Source organism: Sinocyclocheilus anshuiensis, unplaced genomic scaffold (genome assembly GCF_001515605.1).
Source record: "Sinocyclocheilus anshuiensis isolate Anshui unplaced genomic scaffold, SAMN03320099.WGS_v1.1 scaffold1008, whole genome shotgun sequence".
Taxonomy (NCBI): domain Eukaryota; kingdom Metazoa; phylum Chordata; class Actinopteri; order Cypriniformes; family Cyprinidae; genus Sinocyclocheilus; species Sinocyclocheilus anshuiensis.
The window spans coordinates 263,009-272,491 of NW_015548267.1; the positions used below are offsets into that span (position 1 = coordinate 263,009).

At 37.3% G+C, this 9,483-nt stretch overlaps 1 protein-coding gene across 1 annotated transcript in view; it reads right to left on the minus strand.

Moving 5' to 3' along the window:
- Positions 1-5,192: 5,192 nt before the first annotated feature.
- Positions 5,193-9,483, minus strand: part of LOC107655665 (protocadherin alpha-C2-like) — a 20,843-nt gene continuing 16,552 nt past the window's right edge. Inside the window, exon 4 of the mRNA XM_016443226.1 lies at positions 5,193-6,303. Within this exon, the coding sequence (XP_016298712.1) occupies positions 6,008-6,303 (296 nt within the window). The 3' untranslated portion in view covers positions 5,193-6,007. The remainder of the gene's footprint in view (positions 6,304-9,483) is intronic.

The following is a 9,483-nucleotide window of genomic DNA, read 5'->3' on the forward strand; positions in this document are numbered from 1 at the left end:
TAGTAACAATATTGGTGGGGGGGGGGGGGGTATTCATGACACTTTAAGCTAGTTGTTCTTAATGAGTTTAGCTTTAGTATGAGTAGAAGAATAATGTTCAAAAAGCTGCAACCAATATGTTTTCCTTTGCACTCTTAAATTTTACACCATATTTCTTACTCTTCAGCTTTACTTCCTAAACCCACAAACGTACATACACAACACACTAGTTGGCACAGCCCTCCTGTTGTAACTCCTGTTGTGATTGAAAGTGCACATCAAGGTGAATGTTCTAACCTGTACTTTTATTCCACTCCCCATGGTGGATGGCAGTTTATGCAAGAGGTTCATCTCTGATTCATGGCAACCGTTCATTTAGACATCACTGTGTCTTTGATTTGCAAGTGCGTAGTCTCAGCAGGATATTCATGCTGAGTCATTTGAGCTTAAAGGAGCAGAATAGAAAAAAACAAAAACACTCACCTCACTCCCCGACAGAAGCCCCTCGATGAACTGTTATAGACAGGCGTCCCATAGGCTTAGCTGTTACTGTACACAATGTGTCTACTGCTGAAAACATGAAGCATAAACTCCAGAAAACCTCACTTCAGAAAGCAAATGTGAATCAGCCATTGACGGGCCTGATTACCTTTAATTAAATTGATACTTACAGAGGAGTATTAATGACCACACTGAAAATTTACAGCTGGAAATATTCAGATTTTGAAATGTCCTGGAATTAACTGTAAAGTGAAAATAAATATTTGAGGTTTCTAGGTGACTGAAAAGCGAATCTAAAATTTAAAATTGTAATATAATTAAATATAATTTAATTTAATTTAATTTAATTTAATTTAAAAGAAAAGCATTTTCATTAATTAACATCATCGGAGGACAAACAGGAACACTTGGCTCAGGAAAGGGGGACCTGCCCATGAATATTTTGTCCTATAAGCTCTATAAATTTCAGCAATAGCCTTTGCTCACTATATAGAATTGTATTTATGATATACTTGTGATTTATAAATGTATGATACATTATGCCAGACCATAATCCTTATAATCTAGCAGCTTTTTTATCTGTTTCCCTGTATATTGACATCGTATTATTCTGAATTTCAGTTTAATATCTATTTCTCTATTACATTTTTTATTGCTGCATTTGTGGCCTGCTGTGCTCACTATCTCATTATAATGTTGTTTGTTTGTTTGTCACCACAAGCAGCAGAAATTAGAGGATATTTAAAACACAAACTGGTCAGGGCCCATAAAGAACTGCTTCTGGGTGTGGTATACAGCTCCCATGAGAACAACTCTAGTTTTATGAGGTTAAATGGGTGAAGTCTCTAGAACTCTATAAAGTTATGAGACTGTTAAGAATAGTAGCACAATCTGTTCCAGTACCTCTCTCTCCTTATTCTCACCTTTATGTCTGTTCAGACACTCAATTCTGAATTGAATTGTTGCCATGGAAATTTGTCCTGTCATTGTTGTAACCATAGAAACAGCCTCCAAGATCAAATAAAAGAGAGGGTGCTGAGAAAGAAATATTAATTTTTCTGTAGACAGAATTACAAGCTGAACCCTTGAACCTCCCTTATGCACCAACACAGACACATGCTCACTTATTCACTTTCTCTGATGTTAGATTCAAGAGGATTTTGAAAAGATGGAACAGCACAAACATCATAACTTTTTCTCAGATGTCACATGTTAAATGGCTGGAAGTAGCATCAAATCAAAGAAAGATAACAGCAATGCATGAGTGGTACATCCATCTTTAATGTGACCTTCTAGTAACCTCACAGAGGTGCTGAAAACAGTGCCATCATTAGCATGAACAGCAGACACTGCTGGACAGAGCATGATTTCAGGGCAAGCTGTCTGCATTAGGAAATTTCTCAGTGAATTCTAATCATGATTGCTGTCATCAAAGAGGAACACTGAGGGGGCAGATGAGTGGAGAGAAGTGAGGTGAATCTGAGCCTTCACATATACAGTCACACTTGTATAGACTGTTGTCTGACTGCTTGTCAAAGCTGATACAGATACAATGTGTGTCTGTGGTGACTTAAATACTGCATCACAAAATAATATATATGCATTTGTGTGTGTGTGTGTGTGTATATATATATATACAGTGGGTACGGAAAGTATTCAGACCCCCTTACATTTTTCACTCTTTGTTATATTGCAGCCATTTGCTAAAATCATTTGTTAATTTTGTTTCCTTATGGGTCTGAATACTTTCCGTACCCACTGTATATATATATGCCTTCTTAATAAAACAGCTGTTGGTTTCCGTTGATATATTTTATCAGTGTAACCTGATAGTTGCCAATATTAATCATTAAAACCATTTTTAATATTACAAAATATTCCCTGGTGGTGATTTTGTCAACTATGTTATGACAAACTGTGTGGGTTGACAGGTAACATTTCAAAATTTCAATGACAGGCATTGTCTGACTAAATAAATGTTATTTTCTTGATCAGGTTATCCTCAAATTTTAATATTTATTTGAATTAAAAATCATAAAAATATTGCAAAGCATACTAACGTACCAAACATAGTTGATGGGCAATTTATATACTCCTTGACAATATAGATCATTGGAGATTAAATGCAGGAAAAAACTAAGATCACATTTTCCATAATGTGTTAAAAATGTCCACCACAGAAGAAAATTACATCACATGATGCTGGTCACATGGTTTTGTGATAAACCATTTTTTTTTTGTTTTCAGGGGGGTGTTTGTTTTGACAGAATTTTTATTGACATGAGTACAATGAAATATTTTCTTATTTGAAAGATTAATTAATTTAAACTCTGTCTACTTTTCTAATGTATTTAGATAATAAATGTTTAAAAATGAATTTAATATAGATAATCTCTACTTTAAAATTTTTTATTCATTATTTTAAATTCTGTAATTTAAAGGACATAAAGGCAATTTCAAGCAAACCGATAAACAGGGTCCACAAAATATATGTGTGAGATTATAATATGTATTCTCTTAATGGATAAAATCTATTTCTGAATAAAATTGTTAGAAAAAGTAAGTCATTATCATCAGTGGACATGAAATGTAACCTCAGTTATAAAATGACCCAAATATCAGGTCAGCGCAAGCAGTTTTATTTATTTCTCTCTCTATCTCTCTCTTGCTTCTCCAGACTTCCTTGCAGTAAAAGTTCTGCTTTATAGTGTGGTTCTAGATTGTATTGTACACCAAAACAACAATAAACAATTGGCTCATGGACACAGAAACACTGACAATATGTCACATTCTTAAGAAATAAAAGTTTATTTATTTTGTGATTTATAAACAAAACACATTACCACTTTTCCATCATAATGAAGAGAAAATAAGAATGGAATGAAGGTCACTAATTCACCATCACATATTGATGAGCAGGTGTACAAAAAAGAGGGTTTTACACCAGATGATCACCATTCAGTTGGACAGCACAGCGCCACCTACTGATCACCACCAGACAATAAGAAAGAATGACAGCATGAACGCTCACTAGATACAAGCATACACTACATATATTGTATTTTACATCAGGATGATTTTTCCTGTTTTTTTATTTTTTTATTTCCTTGTCAAAGAAGTGAAAGAGTAGGGATAGAATCATCATACATAATTTAGCTACAATATACAGTGCTAGTTTGATCAGTATGTCAAAGCCAAAAACAAACGTTTTTTTTTTTGTTTAGTTTTTTCTCATAAACAAAAATAAAAAGAATAGGATAAAACCAAGAGCTTCAGGGCATCACACTATAGAGCATTTACAAATACCAAGGTTTAGTAACGTCATAACTGTCCACTGTAAGTCGGAGCAGAGGTGTCAGTATGCAAAAGGCTCAGAGACGGTACATACACAAATCTCTCGTGTGAATAATGAATAAAAATTATAAACAAAAATAGTAAAATCATAGCCATCTATATCTATATTCATATATATCTCTATATAGTAAGTGTTTTCTTTCTGGTAAGGTCATGCAGCAGTCACGTTTGAGTAATTGTGACATCGGTTTGAGACGTTTTTGGGTGTGTGGCAACAAGGTAGGCAGGCAAGTGAGGGAACCAATATCATCAGAACATAGACGTGTCACTGTAATCAGACGCTAGAAGGCATGGGGTGGAGACAACAGTCTTGTCTTTGTAGTGTATTATTGATATCACAGATTAATAACACTTGATTGTTTTTATAACAATGTACAGATGATTTGTGTATTTTTTTGAGGTTTAGATACTTTCTTAAAGTGTAAACACTGGATGTGTCTTTTAAAAACTTTGCTCTGTTTGTTTGAGCAACCCAATCAGCCTGACACAGCTCAAAACCAATGGCTGGATCTAATAAAGGCAGACGGGGCAAAATTCTGTTTGGTGCTGCTAATGGCACAAAAATTACACACTTCACCTTCAACATTGGTTCAAACTGGCAAGCCACTATTTTCACCTCAAAGTTCTTCTCTACTAATCTCCACCCCTTGCCTAAGCCACACATCTGTCTTCACATCTGGGGGGGGGGGATTTGACAGGCGTCGTCTGCATTTCTCCATACTACATGAGTACACCACAATGTCTAGAGCTAGCCTATCCAGCAGAGATCAAGAAAGAGACAGACAGACAGAAGCTCTGTACAGTAGCAATAAAGTTCACTTAAAGCTTATAAAAACTGTGCACAAAAAAAACCCTACCCTTCAAATTTGAAAACCCCTAGCTAATATGTTGTGTTCTTTGCTCTTGGGGTGTGTTGGTCCTCCAGACAGCAAGCAGAAAGGAGGCGACTAGGTTTCGTGTATGACATACTGAGCTGAGAAAGCAGGCACAAAATTATGGTTGGGATGACAGGGTCAAGGACAGTGGGGAAACTACAGGTATGAGGCAACACCACAGAAAAATTCATGGCATAACCCCTAAGCCTTTTCTACAGAGGATATTTAAGGATAGTTTATGGGATCGAAGGTGTTTAAGGTTTGGTGAATCAACAGTAATACTGTTCATAATGCATAAACATTCTCTCAGTCATCCCTTTAACAACAGAGCACATAACCAGGCTCCCGAAGAGCTGATTTCTCATGAGCTTTACATGATATTGACTTGTGAGCGATCCTGTCCAACCAGGTTAGAAACATTTCAGAGCAGAAGTTTTGGGAGTTGCTATAGAGATGGACTGATTTTTGACCCTGTTTACTAAATCTGTGTGTCTACATATGTGTATGTGTGTATATATGGGACTACTTTCTCACGTATATGCTATGCCTTGGAGAACATTTGCTGGTAACAAAATTAAAGCAACAAAACAAAAGAGCATTCCATCACTCGGTGTACTTTTTTTTTTTTTAAACACTGTTTTTTTCCCCCCATTTGTCCAGGATTTGAGATTTTTATAAGTGAAAATGTTTCAGTGTCTCTTGTTTTAAAGGATGTTTCTTCCATCCCACACCAGGAGAAGTGAACGAGCAAAAGCGTTAATTTAGCGTCTTCACTGCTTTACATACAGCGGTGCCCAAACTGCATATTTACACCAGTGTGTGTCCTGCTTCCATAATGTCTAACTTAACTAAATTTTGAATCCCTCTTATTTTTTTCTCCATTTTACCACGACAGCACAAGTGAAGCAGCACACAGCTTACAAACAATCAGATTTTGTCTCCCTATCAAAAAGACTGGAAAACAAAAGCCAAGAGTATGAATAAGACAGATGTACCAACATGAGTCTGAAGGACATTTTATGTGGAATAGTGGGTGAGGCATGGGAGAATATTAATCAATCACGTAACAACTCATCAAGACGAGATTAATCAATTTCTTAATTAAAAGGCCGAAAGAGATCGGATGTGACAGAAAATCACTCCAAATTTTTTTCAGTTATATCCAACAGAAAATGTTTGCTTGAGCTCCAAATATGGATTTTAGGATTAATAAAAACATGTTTTGTTCTACAGACTTTCATTGAGACTTCTGTCTTAGAAAAAAATCAGCTCTTTCTTTAACTCTTTCCTCTGTCGCTCTAATCATCATCATCTTTTCCTTTCTCCCGCTTATCCTTCTTCTCCTTCTTCTTTTTCTTCTTCTTCTTGGCCTCCTCCTTTTTTCCAAAGGTAATAAAGTCGCCCTTGTCATCTCCGTCTTGTCCTTGTCTGATGGAAATAATGGCCGGAGAACCAGGGATGATGAAGGCTTCAGGAGGAACCTCACCGGGTTTCAGATGTGGAGGGCCTCCCGGACCCGGCCCGTATCGAAAATGCCAACTGTTGCTGTCCACTCCAGCACCTAAGGGGGGAGAGACCTCTCCACTCTCATTATCTATGAGAGAAAAAGAGACCATCTATTACAATCTATAATAATATCACATGACAATTAGCAAAACAGAAATGAAAACAGCATTATTTGACAGTCAATGTGTGCAATGAAAGCATTAGGAAAGAATATAATGTACTCATGTAATGTAAATGTGCAATGTAAATGTGCTCATGTCTTTAAATGTAAATTACTGTGGTAGCTGGCCTGATCTATGTTTGACATCCCCTGTGCAGTTCTGAAAATCTCTCTCTCTCTCTCTGTCTGATGAGCAAGTAATCTCATTTATAATGACACTGGATCACCACAACATCACTTAATTTAATACAGACACCTTTGGCATCATATCTGTGTGCAAGTCTTTGTTTGCACTTTGCCTTTTGTCTATAGCTTATGTTGCGGTGAAGATTAAGATGGATTACAACCTCTGAAACATTGACTATGATATTTGTAAGTGAAAGAAGGTCTGTATTCAGGATTGTTAGTGTGAAATGAGAGAGAGAGAAACAGGCAGCATCCATTATGAGTCCTCAGGGAACTGACTACCCTTCCAAATCCCTCAGTAACAAAACAACTAAACGCCCAAATGCTTTGTTTTCGCTCTTCTCCCTCTTGCTCATATTCTTTCATCACGTCTAATCTTCCTCTCTCCATGCCCTCCCATTTTGTTTATCTCATCATTCTGACAGCATAAGGCATAACATTCACTAGTGCTAGGGAGTAACTAACTAAAAGTAGCAATGCTATTAAGTTATCTACATTTACACTGGTTTCAAAACTGTCAAATTAAACATTTCAAAAACTGGGCAGGACTTTGATGGGATAACGTTTTAAAAAAGAAGTCATTATTTCTGCATTATTCTACAGACTGCTTTAACTGTTTTAAACTGTGAGTAGCTTGTATCTTTGCAAAATACAGATTCAGAGTAATTTCCCAACACATTTACACTGACAGCAACATCCTCCGCATATCTCCACCTTGCCTTGACCTTTCGTGTAATGCAGTCTTTAAACAGACACACATGTCTGGCTGGCAGATAATGGCAAAGGTTTAATAAGCTGCATGACAAGGGCATGATTATTATGGCCAGTGAAAGATCTAGCTCATAAAAAGATGATGGGGAGAAAATCGAATCGTCTCATCATTAAGAAAACAACATGAGTCTGCCGACCCCCTCCCATCTACTCTCTATATATCTCTGTGTCTGTCTCCTTTCTCAAGGAGGAGTGGAGTGCCGTCTTATATAATGCAGAAGACGAGGTGAGGAAGGGCAGTCTGAGGATGAAATATGAGCCAAATTCCAGTGCTAAACTCCTGAAGGAGCAGATTTCTGAGCACCACTGCAGAGCCAAGGAATTATGGGTTTGTTTAGATGAGACGACACCGCTTTTGAAGCACTATGTGTATGTATGTGTGCGTGTGTAACAGCAGATGACAGCAGATTTGTGTTTTGCTGCATGAAGCACAGAAAATTGGCTGATTTCACATATAGACAGCTAATCTATAATACGAAATATACATTTCGATTATAGTACATATGTTTTGCAGCTCAATCTATTTACCAATCAAAGTTCACAATTTGTTATTTACTGTCCATGTATGTAAATTGCATGCTTTCACATTAAATATTTAACAGAAAATTTGATTAACTTTCATTAGCTGTGTGTGCGAATAATAAAGGATTAGTGGGCATACAATATTAATTAGATATGTGCATGTGGTACTGATTGTCTGTGTACAATAAATATAATTACACTGTTGCATGTGTCTCCGTGTGTGTGTATGTGTATGCAGCACACCTTGGTACATCAGGCTCTAGTAATCCTGATGAAATATGTGCCAGATGGCACCACAAGCTTTCTCATGAGCCTGCCAAGACTGCAGTGCATGTGTGTGTGTTGTGTGCATGTGTGTATTAAGGATAGTTCTGCTCTGTGTAACAAGAGTACTGCACGTTTTGAGAATAATGCTGAAATTTTCAATAACTCTGTTTTAAATTAAATTAAATTCTGTTCCATTAAAGTCAGGGAAACACACACAAACACATCAATGCACAAGTAAAAGCGTAGACAAAAGCATAAATAAAAGCATAGATGCATAAATCAAACAATCTCAACCTCATGTCTCAAAGCCTAAAAAAAAAAGACATGGAGACAAACACTGACATAGAAAGAAAGAGAGCGATTGTCCTCAGTTTACCCTCTTGAGCTGACTAAAGCCCCTGGCGTGTTCTGGAAAATTCCACTAGACCTACAACACACAAACACACTCGCACCCTCCTGCACAGCCTTTCCTCTGTTGACATTATTGATTTGTCAGCTGACTGTTGTCTTTATTTACACTCTTTTTGTATTCAATTTTGAACTAGCTTGTTGTCGATACAAAAATCATGCATGTTGGTATTTGTGTCAGTTTGCGAGTATGAATGTGCGTTGCATTGAGGGCAAGTGTTTCTATGTGCCATATGGCATTGTAGCTGATATGAGAGCCTGTGGGCTGTACAGGTTGGCCCACCTGTAGAGATGATCTTTAAACAGGCAGATCAGGATAGGTCACACTCATCCACCCATCCATTTATCTCTCCATTCATCCATCTTCAGCCAACCTGCTATAACCCAACAATCGCATTCACAGTAGAAAAATAGCTTTCTCTCGATTCAAAAAGCTTTACTGAGATGACAAAAGTATTACCAAAGCATTATAAACTCTCATATTTCTCTATTTTCTCATCCATCTGTCCCCATTTCACCTGTCCGTATCCCTCTAAACTTCCTCCTTCCTCTTACATGCACAGTTTTATCTAATTGTTTTATTTTATATGGCGTTAACTCTCTCATTCAGCCACTCTCCTCTCTTTCGCTCTCCATTTTGCATTTCTCCTTCACTTGTTTCTCTCTCACCCTCCCTCTATTCTTCTAGCACCCTGTTCGTGGTATGAATGGTTGCCGTGGAAACTGCCTCCTTCAGTGAAATCTGGCTGTGGCAGAGACACTGATGGAAACTAATACAGAACGCTCTCTCTCTCTCTCTCTCTCTCTCGCTCTCTCTCTCATGGTCAAATACTTATCTCCCCTAGCAACAGAGGCAGTCACAACCCCCTCCTCTCTACATCTCTGTTTTCTTTCACTCTCCCCCTCGGTCACCTTTTTTTCCCCTCATTGTGACTCTCTCTATCCCTCTTTCCC